This window comes from Olea europaea, chromosome 11, assembly GCF_002742605.1.
Source record: "Olea europaea var. sylvestris chromosome 11, O_europaea_v1, whole genome shotgun sequence".
Classification (NCBI taxonomy): domain Eukaryota; kingdom Viridiplantae; phylum Streptophyta; class Magnoliopsida; order Lamiales; family Oleaceae; genus Olea; species Olea europaea.
In genome coordinates this window covers 33,602,753-33,624,965 of record NC_036247.1, presented here as the reverse complement: position 1 = coordinate 33,624,965, position 22,213 = coordinate 33,602,753, and the positions used below count along the sequence as shown (strand labels likewise).

General features: G+C 35.3%; 2 protein-coding genes across 7 annotated transcripts; one reads left to right on the top strand and one right to left on the bottom strand.

The window, feature by feature from the left end:
• The first annotated feature begins 2,015 nt into the window (after positions 1-2,015).
• Positions 2,016-7,058, top strand: LOC111404151 (probable folate-biopterin transporter 2). Of its 2 annotated transcripts, none has more exons than XM_023032911.1 (5): positions 2,016-3,029; positions 4,397-4,656; positions 4,754-4,849; positions 5,169-5,339; positions 6,207-7,058. In XM_023032911.1, the coding sequence occupies exons 1-5, from the start codon at positions 2,663-2,665 to the stop codon at positions 6,804-6,806; spliced, it is 1,494 nt and encodes a 497-aa protein (XP_022888679.1). In that variant the 5' UTR covers positions 2,016-2,662; the 3' UTR covers positions 6,807-7,058. The 2 variants fall into 2 exon arrangements, with proteins under 2 accessions (XP_022888679.1, XP_022888680.1); XM_023032912.1 differs by having other exon boundaries at positions 2,735-2,997; positions 6,207-6,903.
• Positions 7,059-7,910: 852 nt separating this feature from the next.
• LOC111404149 (protein RRC1-like) lies at positions 7,911-20,105 on the bottom strand. 5 transcript variants are annotated; one of them, XR_002704661.1, is made up of 19 exons: positions 19,740-19,823; positions 19,156-19,238; positions 18,928-19,063; positions 18,717-18,762; positions 17,412-17,472; positions 17,182-17,331; positions 16,517-16,633; positions 16,159-16,324; positions 14,528-14,640; positions 14,252-14,323; positions 12,887-13,108; positions 12,094-12,152; positions 11,572-11,656; positions 11,149-11,286; positions 10,558-10,782; positions 9,662-10,452; positions 9,094-9,257; positions 8,580-8,665; positions 8,308-8,433 (listed from the first exon to the last, which is right to left on the bottom strand). XR_002704661.1 is itself a non-coding variant. In XM_023032907.1 (18 exons), exons 1-18 carry the CDS (start codon positions 19,807-19,809, stop codon positions 8,231-8,233), a joined length of 2,901 nt encoding a protein of 966 aa, XP_022888675.1. In that variant the 5' UTR covers positions 19,810-19,823; the 3' UTR covers positions 7,911-8,230. The 5 variants fall into 5 exon arrangements, 4 of the variants coding, with proteins under 4 accessions (XP_022888675.1, XP_022888678.1, XP_022888676.1 ...); XM_023032907.1 differs by lacking the exon at positions 8,580-8,665 and having other exon boundaries at positions 7,911-8,433; XM_023032908.1 differs by lacking the exons at positions 8,580-8,665; positions 19,740-19,823 and adding an exon at positions 19,887-20,105 and having other exon boundaries at positions 8,231-8,433.
• Positions 20,106-22,213: the final 2,108 nt, after the last annotated feature.

The following is a 22,213-nucleotide window of genomic DNA, read 5'->3' as shown; positions in this document are numbered from 1 at the left end:
TTGAATGTATCATTAGTCGTATTTATATAACGTTGTTATAAATGTTAAAAAATTTAATTATAGTACAGAACCGAACGGAACCGAACCGATCCGAACCGAACCGAATGGAACCGAACCCGAACGGTTCCATAATTATATTTGGACCCGACGGTTCCATTTACTAGATACCCGAAAAGTTTGGTTCGGTTCGGTTCTAAAGAGAACCAAACCGAACCGACCCGCGCCCACCCCTAGGTATAATGACATTAAATTTTGTACAAAATTAGCAAGTTTTTCCTAGTCGAATTAAAAGCACAAATGAAATTGATTTGACAAAGGTTTGCTCCCTTCTACGACTCAATACATGGAAGCCATCCCGAGTGAACCTATGAAACATTTCTAATATTCAATATTCTTGCACTCATTTCATACCACAATCTACTCTGTTATTAACTTATTTTTTAAATGTGTGTGTATTAAAATTCCATATATCATAAAGGTGCATTTTTTGTGATTTCAAAAGGGCGTCACATATCATAAACAAGCTATAAGCCCTAAAAATATCTTTCATATTTGTATATAGTGACGAGAAAACTACCTAGGTTGTGAAGTGTGGATTGTAACCGGGACGATATTGAATAGAGAATAGAGGATAAGTCAATAAATACTTGAGTTGGCAAAATTTATATGTTAATTTTTCACCATCATATTCTATTTATTATTTACTGTATCTCTCATTATAATTTTTAATTTAACTTTTATTTCAAAAAAAATTCAAATCTCACTAAGGCCTGGGACTCACTAGCCACCCCGCCATTTTTAGAATCGTGTTATTTCCCTCCGGAAGTAATTGATATATTTCTACTTTATAATTCTATTATTTTACGAGTCGAGACCTTACAAATGGTATTAGAGCATGGTCATGTAACCCATAAACATATATCAATTCAGATCATCCAACCTTTCGATGGTTATGTATTGTTTCCAAAGCATGGGACGGAAAGTTTGAGGAAGGAATTTTTTTAAGGGACACACCAGAAATTTCAATAATTTTTAGGTATTTTTCGATGATTTTTAGGATTTTTCGAGGTTCTTAAGGATTTTTCAATATAAGTTTAGAGGTTTTGTGCTATTTTTGAAATTTAGGTTGTGGAAATTAAATTTAGCTATATAATAATTGTGAATCCACCGCATAATGTGGATATGACTGAAGGATGCACTATAATATGTATATTTATGAATAATTGTGGATAATAGGATTTCATAAGGTGACACAACAAAGGCTACATGTTATTTTAATCTAGAAAAAAATGTGCTAGACTAAATATGACGATTTGATGTAAATATCGATGATTCCAACTATGGTAAGTCCAGACGTAGACGTTCTTTTAAACGAATTGAGTCAATATAATTTATTATTTTTCTTTCTTCTATTAAATATACATGAATAAACTTGAATTATATACAGAATACAATGAAGATGAAATTTGAACTAAACCCTCTATGCATTAGATATTAATGTTACATAGCATTATCTAAACACTTTTTTTTTTAAACTCATTTCAACCATACATTTTTTCAATAAAATAAATTTACCCGTAAATTAAAAAATTTCTTTATTTTTTAACCACACAGTTAAAAAAAATCACTATTACATAGGTCGTAACTCTCTTGATTTAAGCTCATGTTTGAGCCCCCTTTTTTTAGCAAAAATGTGTTTTAAAGTATCGATTTTTTAAGAATGTGTGATCAAAAATGGGAAGAAGTTTCAATTTACATTTAAAACTATTTTACAGGATAATATGTGATTAAAAATAAGTTTTTCAAAAAATTCAAAAATACCATAATTATCTCCTAAATTGCCATGCATGAAATGTATTGGAGGTGTTCTTATGTTAAATGTATTGCCGTATAGATATTAAACAAATATCAAAACAACATTGAATAGGACAAACAATATCAGGGAGATGCCTCGTTTATCTTCATCTCCATTAACTAATTAGAATTAAATACAATATAAGTTCATTATAATCTGATTCTTGATTCTTTCTGTCCTTTATCCATATTGTTTAATCCTCTGCTATCTTGGCAGTAACGTGGTGACATTGCAGTTCCTCAATTCTTGAAATACGGGTCAAACTCTCTTTAAAATAAGCAGTAAAATATTGTAATTTGCTTCACCCTCGCCGCACTCTTTTGTTGTATTAGGTGATAACTGATAAATTATGCCTGTTTGATGTAAACAGATTAATAAACTTCTTTTGGTCTGTATTAAAATCCCTTCTACTGCTGCATTTAATCTTCCCCTAGTTATTTGTCATTATTTTTCTCATGTTGAGAGAGAAATCTTGATTAAACAGTTGGATTTAAGGCAATGTCTACCAAGTTGTGAGAATAGCTTGTGTTCTTCTGGTCAAATCTTTAGCCTAGAAAAAGACTTATCAGATCAAAAACATGGGTTTGGTTAATAATCCTTCAGACATGTTCTCTTGTTATTTCGAACAAGAAAACAAGACCTAGGTTAGAAATTTTACTTAGTTCGACTTTTCATAGGGTTTCAAGATGAAACAAGATACCATGACTTTCTAAGATATTTTTCTGAAATCTGTAAAAACCATAGGGTTTAGATCTGGATTCTTATCAGTTTTGTAGTAGGAATCCGAAAGATTTTGTTTTATGAGAAATGGGTGAGGAAGAGACTATTCCTATTCACAAACAGCAAGATCAAGAAAATTATCAGCCCAAGAATGGGATCTACAATGCTGTTTGCAAACCAGTTCATTGGTTCAAAATGCTTGCTTTGGAATTGCACTGGAGTTTTGTCTTTGGGGTGGTGATTACTTATGGAATTAGCCAAGGACTTGGTGGGGCTCTTTCGCGGGTGGGCACACAGTATTACATGAAGGATGTGCAGAAAGTGCAGCCTTCTGAGGCTCAGGTTTACTCAGGAATCACTTCAATTCCTTGGATAGTGAAACCGTTATGGGGTCTTCTCACAGATGTTGTTCCCATTTTGGGGTATCGTCGAAGACCTTATTTCCTTTTCGCTGGTAAAATGTTAATAGTTATTTTAGCGTATTATTGCAGATTTCATATGGCTGCTTTGTTTGTTCCTTGTTGCTTATTGTGATTCCCGGATTGGTGTCCCTGCATTTTATTGCCTTCTTTTTTCTTTTTTTTTATATTATACTTTGGACTTCTTGGTGATTAATCTTGTACTCCTGTTTGTTTGAAGAATCCTTCTACTATTAGTGCATGTTCTGTGCACTATTCTCGATAGTTTAATATATAAGATTTTAGCTTCTTTTTTCTTTCGTAATCCGGTTCATTATCCGGCAATCCACCTTACTAAACAAACCAGTAATGTTTCCTTAAGTTCAAGTTTACATGGAGAAACTCTTTCTTCAGATTCGAAAAAAGGCTATGTTTTGCTGATGTGATCATTCATTTTATTATATGCGTGTTTAAGCTAATGTAAGGGTGGATCCGCATTAAGAAGTATGAAGGTAGGGAATTATGTTGACAGGAAGTATATGATCAAAATTTATATACATTTGATCGTGTCTTTGACTGGCAGGTAACGAGCATCTAGGGCTCCAGTAAGTAAATTTTCAATAATCTTAGAATTGTTAAAAAGTGTTGTAAGGTAAACATAACATAAATAAAACAGAGAACTAAAAAGTCAGAATTTTATATGAAAACTAAAATTTATTACTTATGGAATCAATAAAGGTGAACTCTGAATCGGCTTAAGATTTTTCTTTCCTGCTTTCTTAACATCTAATACAGATAACAGTATCTAAGCACTAGAAAAGCAATGGTGATCCTTTATGTATTTATCAAAACCACAAGTTGGTAATCCGTAATATTCAGAAATCGCCTTAAACTTACTTACAGTTTTTATAGGTAATATCTTTCCTGGTTATAAATTTTATGTTAGCTTTCTGGACAGCAGCAAAACAGAACGGTCAAAATTTTATGCAAACCGTATAAGAAAGAGTACAGGGTAATAAACTAGGGTGGTATGATAGACACTAGAAAGTGTTCATGCTAAATAGAATTAAGGAAAACTATCAGCAGTTCCCATTCGTGGGACAGTTAATTCAGTTTACCGAGCATCTTATTTTAACTAAGAATACAATGTTGAGGAGTTCTGAACATGTTTATACGTGCAGAAACCCAAGCAAACTAGCTGCTCAGGATCTTTATGGTTTAGGATTTATCAATAACCAAATTCTTAACCATCACTGATTTTTCTTATTCTTCTATCCAAGAGGAAAGCATTGGTTACCACTATTGCTGACTCATAAGAACATATCCATGAAAGGAAAAAATTGTAGGAAGAAAAAAAAATACTTGTTTTCCCTTTTCCTTCCTTTTTCTGCTGATATATTATTTTTTGTGGCAATAAATTCAGGTTGTCTCGGGGTAATCTCCATGCTCTTCTTATCATTGCATGAGAAGCTGCATATAATACTTGCACTAGTGTCATTGACGGCAGCAAGCGCGAGTGTTGCCATTGCAGATGTGACTGTTGATGCATGTGTGGCACAGAACAGTAGTATCCATCCATCTCTTGCAGTTGACATGCAAAGCTTATGTGCTCTAAGTGCTTCAATTGGGTCACTTGTGGGATTCTCTTTAAGTGGTATCTTTGTTCACTTAATTGGTCCACAGGTTTGATTCTTTGTATTTTTTGATAAAATATTGTCACTATGATTAGGCATTATATGCAAATCTGATTTGCCTTTTACGAATTTCCTCTGAATGCAAGGGGGTGTTTGGCTTGTTGGTAATACCAGCTGGACTTGTGATGTTAGTTGGTGTTTTGCTCAAGGAAAATCGGTCATCCAGCTTTGCATATCAGCAGGTACTGACGCACTTCTATTGCATTCTTGTGGAATCGTTGAAGACTAAATTTATAATACATACATATGCTTTTAGATGAGGCAATTCAGCATAGCATCAAACTGGAGGAAAAACATTTGGGTTTTGGTCTTGTCGCTACCCATATTTTAAAATTCTGCATGTGTTTGACTAAAAGTAATCACGCCCCCTAAGTTAGGGGACGTGTTGAAGACTAAATTTAAATAAATACACACATCCCTCTCTAACAGCTTGAACCTTCAAACGAGGTTGCTCAAGCTTTTAGAAAGGATAAGATTATAATCTTGAATTCTTGATATCAGATAAACCAGAACTTTCTAGATGCTGGCAAAGCTATGTGGAAGACCTTGAAATGCTCGGATGTGTGGAGACCATGTTTATACATGTACTTGTCCTTCTCGATGAGTTTAAGTATCTCTGAAGGGATGTTCTACTGGGTTACAGATTCAAAGGCAGGTCCATCATTTTCTCAGGTATGTCAATTTCGAGTTCTCACTACACTAATTTAGGACTAAGCCAAAAGATTTTTCAACAGGAAATATCTGTCTGCCAGTATCGGCAGGGAAAAAATTACATTGAGTAAGTCTAGCTTTTTTAATGAATTTGTTGTGAACCAAAAATTAGTGATTTGTACCCGCTAAGAGCAAACCAAAGAGGAAGTCCTTGAGCCTGAAATTGGATTAAATGGTGTTATGTGCTATAAAAAGGTGACTTGAGACCAAGTTTAAGATACCCATGTTCACTGTTATATCAAACTTTTCATATTTGGGAATATTGACAACATATCTCTCTAGATCCTGTACAAAAAATTATGGAAATCAATAGAGATTTTTGTAGAACTTCTTGAATATTCAATCATGTAAAAATGCATTACCCAAAGAAGACGTGGCATTTACTTACTGAAACATTCTTCATGTAATATGACCGAAAACTGATATGCCCTTTAATATCTACGTATCAATACAACTTAAGTTATTACGAATGATAAATATTCTAAGATGACATTGAATGTTGAGGAGGCTCGAGTCCACAAGTAGAATCCATATCCTAATTGAACTTGTATGAATCCAACCATACTACAGTACTCTGACCATAAAATGTTTGATTAGAACGTACTAGAAACTAACATCTTTCAATAACATAATGTATATCTCCATCAAGATACAAAATTTTGGTATCTTATACTCTATTGGAAAAATGTAGACATTCAAATTGATATCATGGGTATCATATATGATTATCAGTATGGAAAAAATTCTAAATCAAATGCTAGTGTCGAGTAATTACTTGTGGAGCTCAACCAGATAACTCTGTGTTCACTGTTCATATGATTAACACAGGAAATCATTGGTTATATAATGGCGATTGGCTCCGTAGGCTCTCTTTTGGGAGCTATACTATATCAATATGGATTGAAGGACTACCCATTTCGTGATTTACTCCTCTGGACTCAGATACTATTATGTCTCTCGGGAATGCTCGATTTGCTACTTGTTCTACGTGTAAACTTAAAACTTGGGATACCGGACTTTTTCTTTGTGGTAATTGATGCAAGTGTTTCTTCCATGATCGGGCGACTCAAATGGATGCCACTTCTTGTTCTAAGTTCAAAACTCTGCCCCCCAGGCATTGAAGGAACCTTTTTTGCTTTGCTCATGTCAATTGATAACGCGGGAGTTCTTACATCATCATGGTTTGGAGGCTTGTTGCTTCACATTTTGAAGGTTACAAGGACACAGTTCGATAACTTGTGGATAGCCATTTTGATAAGGAACATATTGAGGATTAGCCCGCTATGTATACTATTTTTGGTGCCAAGAACTGATCCTAATTCATCTGTTCTTCCCAGTGAAGTATTGGATTCAAAAGAGGTTACTGAAACTTTGGCACCTGAGAATATTGAGCTTGTTTCCCTCGTTAACAATGTGGATAGTAGATAGCATTACACTACATCATCAAAACGATGAATGCAAAACGATACTCCTATATCATTTCAACACGTGAGAATATTCAGAAAGGATTCAGCACTACGGGTTGTTAGAGGTGAATGGTGATATGGGATGCTTCCCTTTGTACTTGCATGTATTCTTTTGTATGATTATAGATTTCTTGATCTTAATAAAATTCTTTTGCTCACAATATATGGAAGGAAATTATGTTGTTTAGGTATTTAAAATTTATATTTACACTTACAGATTGCATATTTACATGATTGTTTAATATATTGTGAGAAAGCAAATACACTGGCAAGCTAATCTCTGTAAAGAAACTGAAATGGCTTGAGGTTTAACCTGCCATTTGATATCTCTGTTTCTTTTTTTATCCTAGTTGAAGCTGATTGGTAACATTGGTTGGTATGCGTAATCAGAAATACATATGGGGCAGCCTGAAATTGCCTTTTAATTATTTTACTATTTGTTTTTATTGTCCTTTTGATACTCTTTAATTAATATTTGTCATTGGGAAAAAGTTGTATCGTATAGTTTACGGGTTTCCTCAATTTGTTTCTATTTAAATTCTTGTAAGACTAGTCGTTCTTGGTTGTTTTTGATATATTTTTATGACAATTCGGATCTGTTCCAAAATGCAATCCCTATGGTATTCTTCGAGTCAACGAATTTAGATTAAGGTACTATTCCTTCTTGACGTTTGTGTTGCATCAGATGATATCAAACTCAACATCATGCACCTGACAATGCTTTGAATACCAAGATTGGATGCTTATGAAGTTCGTGTAAGAGATTCATCGACGAGAAGAGATGACATCGGATGAATTTGTTGGCACAAAAAATCTTTATACTGACGACTCTCCAATAATTCCTGTTGGGAACGTTGAGTGGCCTAAGCGTGGGACTCCTGCAAAAACACTTGAAGGTTCAGAATCTTCCGACGATGGATCCAATTCCAATTTAGAGGTTGATTAAGGTGAAAGTTACAATGTCCACCAGTCTTTCACAAAGAGGTTGAGGAGCGTGTATAGAACGAAGTCAGCTACTGTTATTAAGATGTTATTCTCCATTTTTTATGCTTGTGCTGCATCAACATAAATCAACAGCAGTTTCTTCTTGTTCAAGTGACAAATGCGACTTGAGAGTTGTCAAAGAATATTACACACAGAACTAAGAACGAAAGCAAACAAAAGATCGCGAAAATGTGCCAAATTATGTAAGTTGTAAGAAATAAAATCCATAGTGCCAAAGCTGCCCAACATAATTGGAGCGAATCATTCAATCTTGAAATGACGTGCATTTGGCTACAGCTTACAGTATATTAATCAAGCAGGATCCTTCATATCACTCTCATGTATATTGCTTGAAAACTAATACTTCCGTGGTCTCACTTGATAGAAATGCATAATAGCAACTTATTTCACCCTTCTCCTCTCCCTGTCTCTTACATGATCATCCCGTTCCCTGCTTCCACTTTTCTGTTGACCACCATCCCGGTCCCGATCTCTGGTGGAGAATTTCCGTTGAGGGCTTTCACTTCTGCTTTGGTTACGCCTACGCTTCTTTGAAGGTTCATGAGAATCACCTCTTCTGTCCCTCCTGTCTAAAGATGGCATCTCTGCAGTTCACCATGGTAATTTTCAATGATTTATGTGGGGGAAAAAAATCTCGATATAAATGAGAAATGTGCGAGGGTTAACAAAGTTAACTACTGCAGACTGTTTGATCAATTTAGAAATCAGGACTTCAACAATAGAAGATTACCATGAAACCAATTTAAATGGGAAAATAAGTCATCTGACGGTCTCGAGCAAGTATACAATCTGTCAATTGTTAGTTTAAAGTTCAACCTGTAAACAACTTGCACAATTTAATATTAAAGGTTTAACTATAACATTAAGTTACCGTCCAAGACTGCTAAAATGCTGTGTATCCAAATTCTACACCATAAAAAATCGATTATTCCCCCAAAATAACTCAGATGTTATAAAAATCCACATCAGTAATTCTTTTTATTCAAATCGGAAAACTTGTCGCACAATATTTATTTTTCTTGCATTTTCTAGCTCTAATGGAAATAATATTAGATTCTCTCAAACAAAAAATTGAAATGGTTGTAACAATAGTTAGAAAAAGACGTTTTGCAGATGAACTAATTCATGCTGTTGCAGTGCAAACACAGTAAGCATAGAAATCTATGTCACGTGTTCAAAATTCTATTAGAGCTAGCTCATTATGTGTTTATCATATACAATCATATTAGAAGCTTTTCACTTACTTCTACTGGAATCTGTGTTGGTGTCCAATATACTGAATTCAGATTGTAGCCTACTACGGCGTGTAGCCACTTTTCTTTCAATTTCCTGAGGACTCTTTATTCCTTCCTCCTCGAGAGCCTCACGATATTCCATCAAATCAACCTCTAGACGCCTCAATTTTTGCCTGAGTACATAGACACAGTCAAGCACCTTACTGATATTGCAATTAAACAAACGTGTGAAATGTATGCTCGCATATTTGATGATAGGTCAATTGGGATATTTGATGATCGGACAATTGGGATATTTAATTATCGGAATAATTGTTGGAGATGCATAAAGGGGAGTTCAAAAAATTATAGAATGTGAAAATCTTTTTAATAGTCTATTAGCTATATTTGGCAGATTCATCTTTCAAAAGGATCTAAAGATACAACCGCCTGTTAGATCCCAAAAAATCACAAAGATCAGTCAGAAACATCATTAGCAATTAGATGTACAGTTAACACTGCATCTTTTATATAGTACTCAAGAAAAACAAATTGAATCTATTGAAAGCGTATAAGAGAAAACAGACAACCATAATACCTCTGTTCTTCATTCATTCCACCATCAAGATGTGATGAATTGCTTGCAACAGCTGCGGACTCCACTTCCTCAGTTATACTAAGACTTTCACCTGCTCGTTCACTCCCAGAAGACGAATAAGTTAACCCCAGATCCTTTGCTTTTCTTTCTTGTTCCTCATCAATTTCAACATCCTCCCTGGCCCACTTAGAGGTTGGCAGCAAAGATCCATTATTTGCTGAACTCATAAAGGAGTTAAGTTCAGGCTGTGAAAGGGGATTCAACACGGATAAGGATTCTGTTCTTTTTGACTTCATATCGTCGTCCAAATTACTTTTCCTTCTTGACATACCCTCTGGATCCATTTCAAATTTTGTTTCAGTTCGGCCACTCGGATATCTGCCTCTATTGGATTGGTTTTGTGCAGACTTCAGTTCGTCATCTAAACCCCTTTGCTTTTCTGCCTCTTCCAGATAAAGTAACCTCGCAACCATCATTTCTCTTCCACCAATAAGCGATACTCCATTGTGTCTGCATCGTCTCTCTAGCTCAGTAAGAGGCAAGTTCAACAGCTCCTGCATGGCAGCTCCTTTCCCAATTGCCAATGCAGCATCTTGGTTAGTCTTGACCCCATCAACCGTGCCATCGGAACTAACCTTACTGTCTAGCTCAGGGGCATCACCACATATAGAATGAAAAGGAATCACACCCGAGTTACCCGAACGGAGAAAGGTAGCTCGCAACCCATTCACATACGCATCCGAAAACAGAAACCAGTCAGCCCACACTTGAAGAACTTTCAGAACACGTTCCTACAAAATATTGGACAAGGAAACATTATATTCTGAAGAAGGGAAAATAGGCAATACGGCAACTGCATGCCAATAGGCAAAAATTTGCTAAGACACGTGACTTACCTTAAGGGCCTCAGCTGTTATTCGTCCTGTTATACCACGATACAAGTCATTAAAGCTTTCCATAATGTCTGGTAGAGTTCCTTCAAATTTGGTGCGATATGCAGATGCATTCTTTACAGGAGCACTACTATTATGTAAAATGTCTGAAACAAGCATGAGTCGTGCAACTTTTGTCGGGATGGGAGTCTCTTTAAGCGTCAGGGACTCAGTTAGCACTTCAACCACCTACAGCTCAAGTGAAGATTGAAAATACGTAAGATATGGTACCATTTAAATCTCTTTAAACTATTTAACAAACCAACTCTGATTCGCATTCTCTCCACCTTTTCTCAGATAGCAGAAATAGAGTACCAATAATGAAGGTCAATGTATTTAATATCAGCATCTGACTTATATTCAAAATCTAAGGCGTCAAATGGATAGTCTTGAACATGAATACATAAATAACTATTTTAGCCTCATTGCCCGGGATTATTGCAGAGCAAATCTTAAATTCAGATGAAGTTGACAGATTAAAAGCCATTACTTGGCTCGAGATCTTATTGAACGAGACAAAGAACCTATTACAGTAAAATCAGCATAAACAATTACCTCTCCAGCTGCATCAGCATTATCCAAGGAAAAACCCATAGCTTCTTTAATCTGGCTTCTTTCTAAAGTCATCGCACGTAGCATGTCCTCAAATTCATCTCTTTGGGCATCAGTCAATGTTCGTTCCACTTCTATTCGCTGTAAAAAGCATGGGATGCAATTCTCATAGTGAACAAACCAAATTATGCAAAACAAGTAATCATTCAAATTAAGCCCCCGTTTGGTAGCAATTTTTCACCCAAAAAAATCAATTTTTTGAACGTTTTTTCATTATTTCAACCGTCATTTTTTACTTCTTTACTCACATGTGGGTCCCACTTTTCTCTCTAACGGTCAAAAATTCAATTCTCATAATCACTACCAAATAGGCCTCAAATTACAGCACCAAACTCCAGTGAAAAGCATAAAACCTGGAAAAAGTACCTTTGTTTTCCCAGCTGCATAAGTGTTCTCAGACTCCTTTTCATATTCTGGTCCTTTCAATGTTGGTAGAGGTGGCGGTATCCATCTTTACATACAACAAGGGAGAACTATCAAAGAAATTAATAGAGAGGATATATATACTATCCACAATAACTACTCTGTCACGAAGTATTTCTCATCTAGGATGGAAGTATTTGCTTTCAATGTTGGTAGAGGTGGCAGTGTCCATCTTTACATACAACAAGGGAGAACTATCAAAGAAATTAATAGAGAGGATATATATACTATCCACAATAACTACTCTGTCACAAAGTATTTCTCATCTAGGATGGAAGTATTTGCTTCTGTAATTCCTTCAAATTAGAATGAAAAGGTGACCAAATATTCATCCCATGCCTAATTGTCCCATTTAACAGTTTCTTATATCAGAACAAGTGAAAAACTCATTTGTCAGGCTACCCAAATATGGAAATATACTTTGTAATGAATGAGAAAATATCAAATTTATTTAAGGGTGTTAACCTCCCACTACTGGTTATCATGATAAATGGCTCTGTTCGCCATCGCTGAAGTGTATCCCCCTGCAGTTGCACAAACCATGGATTTTGATATTAGCATATGCTACCTGCTTACCGAGGATTATGTTTGAATTTAACTTTTATTAAAATATAACTTTTTAAATAAAAACTATGAAACTTGAACATATGCCACTCTCTTCCTGCTTATTCAGGATTATATTTGAATTTAACTTGAAATTAAAATCAATTTTTATGTATATTTATATAAACACCGAAACTTGAACTTTATTAAACTGGAACAGACATGCCTCAACATGGAATTTAGTGGGTTTTTTAAGTCCTTGTAAATTCAGGTGTCCCATTAGAGATTTCAATGAATTCTATTAAAATCCATTAAAATCTTGGTATCCCAAATAACTTGCAGATTTATAAGGATTTCATTAGTAAAGGGATTCAAAAAATTTTGATGGTTTCAAGCATAAAATTACACGTAACACACTCTTTCAAAATTTTACCCTTTTTAATGAGATTCTTAAGGATTCTGTAAAAATCTATTCAAATTCATGAAATTCATTAAAATGTATAATCTTTTAAAAATCGAATAAAATCCTAATTGAGGACATCCCTATAAATTTATTTAAGCAACCTAAGCCACAAAAACCCTCATTTATTTATATTTGGGTTGTAAGCTATAAAATTAAATTGCCAAACATGAGGGCCAGAATGAATTAGAATGAAATTGCTTTTGTATCATGAAGGTTTCAGAGCACACTTCTTCGGGAGTTTAATAGATATACCTGAGCAAATGAGTATAGCCTCCAAACATAGTAAGTATGCTCCTTGGAACTAAGATCGAACAAAAAACTAAAAAGAGGATTTCCACGGCCGCACTCCATTATAGCTTGCTCGAATGCACAGCCACCATCAAGAACATAGAGAGCCATTGTATCAATAACATGTTGCAGATGATTGTCATCTGGTGCAACAACATTAATATCAGGTACATTTGGAGTGAGAACCTACATGTCCAAGTAGAACAAGCAAACAAGAAATTACATTTTAGTCCTGAAAAGGTGAATTCAATGAGAGACATGTGAAAAGGTATAAATTAAATGTGGATTGCTTTTTATCTCCTCCACTATCTTTTCACCCCATGAACTTTTAGATCTTATGGGCTCTAGGACCCTGAGAATCAGATGCATGCAAGCAGCAGAGAAAAACATGTGTCAGGATCAGTTGCCATCATTCTAGTGAAAATTTTAATGCTCAAACATCAGCGTGGAAAAGTTATGAAAAGAGCTGTAACTTTGCACAAATTGATACGACTGTTGTGATCATGAAATTATCTAGAATCAGTCATATATCTACATAAAATAACAGCTTAAGAACATAAGCCAGCTCATCACAAAATTCAATGGAAAGATGAGAGTTCAAAAATTGTATTTTCATTTGACGTGGCACAATAAGTTAAAGAAAAAATGGAACATATACATCTCTGATCTCTTTGATATTATAACACGATGTGATATTAATGTCAAACAAACAAAAGTTTTACTAAAGTGTATAATTCGGCAAGTCTGAAGCAGTAAACAAAGGCATTCAATCAGGGATACAGGAAGTCAAACTTTCCAGATTTCTTGAATTTTAAAAAAGCACAAGTGTTCTGTTTAATTTACTTGGACATTTCATATTACAGAACTGAAATTTACTATTCCAATCCCTTAAATAGAATTCTCGCAAAGTAAAAGGTACGTGTTGGTTGAACACATCAAGTATCAACATCCTTACAAAACTCTCTATGGCGAGGATGCCGATTGCTTGCATTTTTGCAAATAATAATAATTTGTTGCAGCATTAGGAATTCCAAAATCATTATATAGCAGGTAGCATAGCTACAGTATGAAGAAATAAATTAGACAAATTAGAGAGCAATGCCTCTCATATTCCCGTGAATGTAATGGTCTAAAATAAATTAATTTTGAGATGAGCCCATTTTCTTTATTAGTAGGACTCCATATGAATGCCTTAGCATGCTTTTCTTTTTCTTTTTCTTTTTCTTTTTTTTTTTTTTGTTTTTAGGGCCTTAACTTATCTGCAAGTTTGAATACGAGAAAGATTAAAAAAATAAAAATAGAACTACATAACCAATAAAAATATCTCACCAGCTCAGAATTTTGGCTCGGAACTGATGTCACTGGAGGACCAGACAAACCAGACAAGATGACAGTGGCACCCTGTCAACACCAGAAATATTATCAATATTTATATCATCAGCTAGAGAGAAAAATAATATGATATAAACTAAGAGAAGGGCATTGTGACAATCAAGTGTTTCTCAATTGGGAAACCATCCTCAACTAGCAAGGAGAAAAAATCCCGATGAGATACAAAAAGAAAACCTCAACTTATCATATTTTGGAAGATGGAGAATCACTGACCTCCTTACTCCTGATGGCCATATGTCCAGGAGGTGGAGCAGGAAGAGCTTGGGATGGAAGAGAGACAGATTTACCCCACCCCATCTTCAATTCATATTCATAAACCACCACCCCTGAATCACAAAAATAAAGCTTCAGTCTGTTTCACTTCCTTGCTCCAACGGTTGTTAATTTATCTACTAAAATATTAAATCAAGCAATATTCCACAACATGCTGCCACGTAGTCATCTTAAGTTGTAGAACTATGTTGCTCGGACGGTAAGGGTACACATCTAAATGTCGGATTTTTTAATTTTTTTAAATGTAGGATATGGGTACATGGCTAAAAAGAGACCAACTTTCGGACATGCGTACATAGGTACATCTTTGAAATTTCAATTCCCCCCCAAAAAAAATTATCACATGTAAAAAGTTAAACAATAATTAGTTGCACATTGTTAAAAGATAAACATGTCAACTATTATTTGATTACTTCTATTTTTTCAAGTTTTGAAAAAAATATTAATTTCAGAAAATGATATTAAATTGTTCAAAAACATTTATTTATATTAATTTTGTAATTATTTGTCAATCATTTTGGCCAAAGAAAAATCACTTTTAATTTTTTTTTAAATTTTGTAAAACATTTACCATGATAATTTTATTTTATTTTTTAGTTAAAATGATCTTACCTAGATCCAAACAAAAAAAAAAAAAAATGGGGGAAAAGACAACATATTTAAAAAATAATAAACCTCATGTAACTCAACCAATAAACTATAAAATTCAAAAAAAGAGATAAATAAACTCAACTAATAAAAGTGTAAGGCTATAAATATACTTCAACCACAATGGATTTAAACCAAAAAAAAAAAGCAAAAGGCCCAAAAATTAAAATAAAAAAAGACCCAACTACAATTCCCCATGGATAACAAGAAAAAAAAAGGCCCAATAGGCCTAGAAATTAAAACAAAAACAGGCCCAAGTCCAACAACCCCTCCTACCCTAAACCAGCAACCACGTGAGAGACTGCAACAATGGTGACGGCGGAAGTCCAACAGTTTCCATCCCTTGCCGTGTCCAGTTGAAATTTGCCATGTCCGCCCCGTATTTCATACCCGTACCCGTGTAATGTCGCCGGCCAAAAAAGGGTCTGAGCATCACAGTTATAGACAACATATATTAATGGGTGTTCTTTACAGGTTACAGATCTCAAAATCTTCAGATTTATTTCGAGTTGAAGGTGAGTTGTACATAGCAGGTGCTACTTCTTCACCAGTGAAGCCATTTTCATTCATTGCCTAGCCAGTGGAGCAATATCTTTTCATGATACCTTTTTATATAATTTTTCATCAGGCATCCAATTCTGTGTGAGTTAGATGCCAGACAATTTTGAATGCGTCATTAAGTAAAGAGATATGAGGAGCAGGGAAATATGGAGAATCTTACAAAATTCACTAATTGTTTTTAATTAAAATAAAACTGGAAGCATCATAATAGCTAACATTCATCAGTTCCTAAAGTAACTCTTCAAATGGCACAATAATTAAACAATTACGACAAGTTAATAAGCAGCCAGAAAGGAAAACAAATGAAAGAAGAAAGTCCCAAAAAAATAAAAAAAAATTTAAATCAAGTCTCAAAAACCAACCTTGCATTTCATCCCTTGCAGCCTGAGCATCAGCCCTGTTCATGAAAGCTACAAACCCACAATTCCTCTGCCTCCTCTTTTCCTCTTCTGTTCTCGGCCACATTATTTTGACACTGGCAATAGGTCCAAATCTCCCAAAAGTCCGCAAAAGGAAATTCTCATCAACCTAACAGAAGAAAATAAATAACAGTTAAAGGTTAATAAAGCATCCCTTGAGCCACAGAGTAGCCAGTTACAGAAGAATGAACAAGCGAGGAACCCGAAATATTAAGGTGCAATGCATGGAGTACAAAAGAATCTAACCTCACTTGTTCCCAAAATATTAAGGTGCAATGCAAGGAGTACAAAAGAATCTAACCTGAGGTGACAAGTTTCCGACATAAAGATTTGTCGTTTGTGGATCTCCTTCGTCAAATGATCCAGGTTTACCAGTCAAATCAAAATCATCAGGCAGCTCATCAAACCGGCTGGATGGCTGAGTAAAGATGAACATAGTTAGGCATAATCACTGACAGTAAACTGAAGATGAGCAATAGGGAACACTCAAACAGCTCCAACAAACTCATCTAGATCCACAAGAAATTATATTCCTCTTTTACGTACAAAGACATAAGACTATCTCCAATCATGCTGTAAAATAGATCTAAATTGTGATTTAGATAGCCAAAGTGGTCGAAAACCTCTCCAATTAAGAGATGCAAAGGAAATGCAAATTGCATTTTTCAGTAGAAAATGTAAAAAAGATGGATTCACATCTTTCCATTGGAGCAAAATTTGAATTCAGAACCACCAGAATGTAAAGAAGATGCAAAAGTAGTTTTGAAGATACTAATTTTACACCATGATTGGAGATGCTCTAATATACTTAAATCCCAAGGCAGCATGAATGTTTCACATGGCAATGCCTATTATAGGCATTACCATATAGCAATTAGCAATGTGACCAGATCCTGTCAAAGAGAGAGAGAACCAGCAGAACATTATCCCTTAATTTACACGAACAAGTTCGACATAAACACTTACAGCAGAATTGTCACCAGGATGAGTATCGCGCCAATGTTCACGCTCTTGATTTCGCTTCTCCCTCATTTCTTGTTCATGCTTCAACTCCTCCATAAAATGATCAATGTTCCGGGACTTTCCTTTTAGTTTCTCCTTTGACTTCTCCTCCATCTGCAGATTATAAAGCAAATTACTAATAGACAATTACAATCTCATTCAACCTCGAGGAAAAGCTTCATGTGCTCCCTAACCTTCTTTTCATAATCTTTACCCTTTGTTGCCATAGGAGGTGGAATGAATGATGGCACATACCTGTACAAAGCTCAATTATAATATAATATCCATGTGGGCAAGAACATTCTCCAAAAAAAAAAGGAAAAGAGGATATCTCAATTATAAAGAGACAAAGAAAAGGCAAGAACGTCGAGCAAAAACAAACAAGAACTAATAGGAAATCATTTGAAATTTGTTAAGGAAAGATGTTCACTGTAGCACAATAAAACGTCCCAGGCATTCTTCCCCAGTAGGTACACATAAGTTCTAAGTCTCACTCGAAAGTTTTGTTTCTCATAAAGCTGTTATTAAATTATTTCCAGAATTTCCGAGGATATTCCATCAAAACAGCGTGACGTGGAAGGTTCAATATATACACTTCTAAACCAATATGGTTTTTGGTGTAAAATGATGCCATGTAAATAACAAAGCACATTTGTCAGATATCCCTCCAAAAAGATTTGATTTAGAAAAGATGGAATCTTTTACGGTTCATAATAAAAATGATTATTTCAAAGCCAAGGTCCAATATATAAACACTTACAACAGTATATTATCATATGAACTGTTGGAATTCTGCCATATGAATTTCCTAATAAGGGAATTGCATTCCCTGTTATTTTATATTTCCTTTTATGTATTCAGCCCCTGATTGTAGTGGTTTGATTTATCTTAGAATAACACTAGAAACAGTTTAGGTAGAAGCTATCATTGACCTTCGAATTAGGCCTAGACAGAATATTTTTTACTTGTCATATAAAACTTTGTAATTCCAATTAGAATCAATTTCATAATCATCTCAGTAGCACAAGATTAACGTGCATCCGCTGGAAAAGCCCAGTCAAAAATGAGAAAACCTAGTATGGTTACATTTCACAATTGCTACACAGCTTTGAAAACAGTAAGCATGGCTTCTTATCACGTGCATGATTACCACTATATTTGGCTGCCACATAACTTGGACTATGAGTTGAACTTTTAACTGGACCATATTCAAACTACACAAATTGCATGGTGGATACTTCAAGGTAAGTGTTGCTAGTGCAGTAAAAAAATGCAGTAGTACTAAAATTGGTCTCTCCATATATCTCAAGAGAAGACCATCATCTCCAAATGCATCAAAATGAAAGGTCAATGATAAGTATTTAGCCTGCTAACTTTTTGTGTTGTGAAAACCAAAGCAGTAGAGCTGTATCTGAGAAGATCACCACCACATGATTATTATACTCAGAATGCCTAATCATACAAGCATTATGAAATAGCTGATCAAAAGCATTTGTTACCTACTCCCCTTCTTTAAACCAGAATTCTCATCTTTGGACTTTCCACCTGCCATCGGCGAACGATAGAAAAGGCCCATAATTTTATTATGTGTCCACATAAAAATGAAGAAATTATTCATTTATCCGCATTGCATCAAAAAATAAATATTAAGTTCTTTCCAAAAGTTTCTGTGGGAATTACTAGGATAAATTTTATTAATTCGCAACTGACCTTCAGAATCATTCTTTAGCCGATCATTTGGATTGATGGTTCCACCTCTGACAAAGGTCTTGGACCCAGGCGTATCATCCGCTTGAAACGATTCTAAAAACTCTTGATATAACCTAGCTGTTTCATCCTCCACCCTCTGATAATATAAAAAGATTGAATGGAATGTAAAACAGTTTCGTGAAGGGGGAAGAGGTATTTAAATTATTTTATCTTAGTTTAAAAAAATACTTTTTTCTTTGCCTCTTCCTCTTCTCTGTGCTTCTGAAAAGGTGTCTTCTTTCGGGAACTCATTCTATCACAAAATGCTCTAACTGCAGAAAAGCCAAAAATGTGTCATAAACCGTACAAGTCTCCCGAAGTACATATAAAACCCAATAAGAGAGAAAAACAATGTTTTTAGCTTCCTATATAAAATAACTTGCAAAGAAAAATTAATAATTAATTCAAAAACTCGGACCATAGGTACCAAAAGGAAGTCTAAATCAAAGAAACCCACTTTTTAAAAAAATGTATTAATCAACTATAAGCAAGCCCCCAGACTAAAACCAATAGCGCTGCTTCCCCTATCATAAAAAATAAAAACAAATAAATAAATAAAGTTATTGAAGGGGAGAACAACGAAAGGAAGAGCCTTCTAGTGTATTCAAAAAGCGAACTATACCAACATAAGCAGGACTGGACGCTATTTTTCTCCCAAAAACAAACAAAATCCAGAATTTAGTGTTGAAGCTAATTCTTTACCTACAGTAAACATAAATGCACACCAGCGCTAACGCGGTGGTAATTGTCGCATAAAAATAGATTCTTTTTACCTTTCCTGCTAATTGAGAAACTAAAAATCCGGTTCCTAGGTTTTTTTGTGGTAAAACCCTCCCAGTACATGATTTTATTTTTTATTTTTTTTATTACTGCAATAATATACGAAATCTAATATGAAGAAAATTCATGTAAATACTTACACGCATAAACACAGAGAGCTTACTGGGCACAGAAAATTGAATGGATCGGTGACTCGGAAGAGGAAAAAAAAAAACTGAGAGTCCAGTGTCCTCCGAGCCAGAAGAGGAGAGAGAACGTTTTATGTTTTGTATAGACGGAATCGGAGTCTCGAGCCCCAACCAATAAAAGGATCCGAGTAAAAATTTAGGTGAAATTGCAGGAAATGTCTTGCCACTTTTTGTCTAACTAGGAGTGAACTTGCGTTGCAAGAAAAAATGTGATGTTTATTTTTAAACAAATAAATAAAATTATATATATATATGAGAACCTGCTAATCCCGGGTTTAAATCCAGGCCGAGGTTGTGTGATCTCGACCCTCGATCTTCCAGTACATGGGGCTCGCACATGCATAATCAATGGTCGAGGTGTTGGTAACACCTCGGCCTATCAGCGCACCAACACCTCGGCCTATCAGCGCCTGTCAATGGCCTTGTTTGACCGGCAAATCCCTATGTATGATTGAGGTGAGAACTAAAAGAAATTAATGAAAAAATAATTGATTACTGTGTAATAAAAACATTATATTAAATTCAACAATAAACACAGTCAATACTAAGTTTGTTATATATATATATATAAGGTGAGAATTAAAAGAAATCAACGAAAAAATAATTGATTACTGCATAATAAAAACATTATATTAAATTCAACAATAAACATGGTCAATACTAAATTTGTTATTACTCACCTACTTGAGATTCTCTTTGAAATTCTACTTTCCAACCGTCCTCTGAGAATTGTTATTTGAATTAAATTATTTGTACAATTTTAGTTGACAAACACTGTTGACAATGACTGAGGTGGCAAAATCTGATGCTGCCAATAATCATACCTTGCGGAGCCCGAGGATGATGACTAATAATGGACACAAACAAAGCCTTCAAAGTACCTGAAACAAAAGCAATGACGTGTGTGCTTGTCGCCCCTTCGATACTTAAGTCAGAAAAGGGATTCAAAGATGAATATATGTTGAAATTTGTGTATGTAGAACGTACCTGAATAGTGGACCTGGGTCCTGTATTTATAGCGGTAGGTAGTGTACTCCTAGTAGGATTGAATAAGTTGGACGTTCTTATTCAATAGAGTCCCTCTTGAGAGAAGTATATTATTTGTAATATAATTGCATGACCAATGATACTATTGTTGACATAAAGTTCTTGTTGACGTAAGAGTCCTGGGTTGAGGTGTTTGAATCATATTAGAGTTCTTAGAAGTAAGACTTCTTATGGGCTCGAATAAAGAGTTTGGTTGGAAGGGTAGTGCTCGATTACTTTACCCCGAGGACTTATGAATTTTGGGGAGAGAAATGGAGTCCCAGGGAAAAACATCCCGAAGACCATAAAACCTCGAGAACTAGACCTTCAGAATGGAATCATAAGATTATGTAACGTCATCGAGGTACAATAGTCCTCGAAACGTACCGGTCCTCGAGTGTTCATCTTGGCAATATCATGGCCCCCGCGCACTCCTTCATAGAGCTCATGCTCAATGGAAGGGTGCGCAGAATCTAATGACATCGTCTTCTCGATGTTATTACTGAGCTATAGTATCGAGAATTTGGTTTCATGACCATTACAGGGGGTGACTTGGATGTGTGCCACGTGTCGCATCATGAACGGCTAAGATGGCGATCTTTGGTCTTCCGTATTCCCTCCCTATAAATATCTTCATTTACCTCTCATTTTTTACTTTTACTCACTGTGAAAAACCGTTTTGCAAGATCGTGCTCGGGAAAGGCATCATAATCTAAGCATCGGGAATTCTCCAGGTAAGGCTCGAGACTTAAGTTATTTTCCTAGTTCTATTTAAGCAATGTTGGGTAGTGAGGGTAGTGGTCGTTCTGAAAGCTCGGGGGGTAATGAGGGCTCAGGAAGGGTGTTAATACAGTTAGCTATTCCCATCGACGCCAGACCTAGGACCCCAGGCGATGTTGTCTTAGAGTACCCTGATGAGGCTTACACCTTGAAGGAGCACCTAGCAATAGCTGCGGCTAGGGAACATGGGCTAATGCCCAAGTGTGACATTAGATGCCCAAACCCAGAGGATAGGATGGTAAGGGCCCGACAAGGGAAGTTCGTCATTTTTAGGGAGACCCTTAAAGCTGGGTTTAAGTGGCCTTTACATCCTTTTTTCACTGCATTGTTGTTCGAGCACTCTATGTGCCCCGGGCAATTAGTGCCTAACGCCTGGAGAATGGTCGTATACTTCTTCATTGCTTGTAGGTATTTAGGCATCGCCCCTTGTGTCAACCTTTGCAAGTTAGTCTTCAAGCTTAAGAAACACCCTA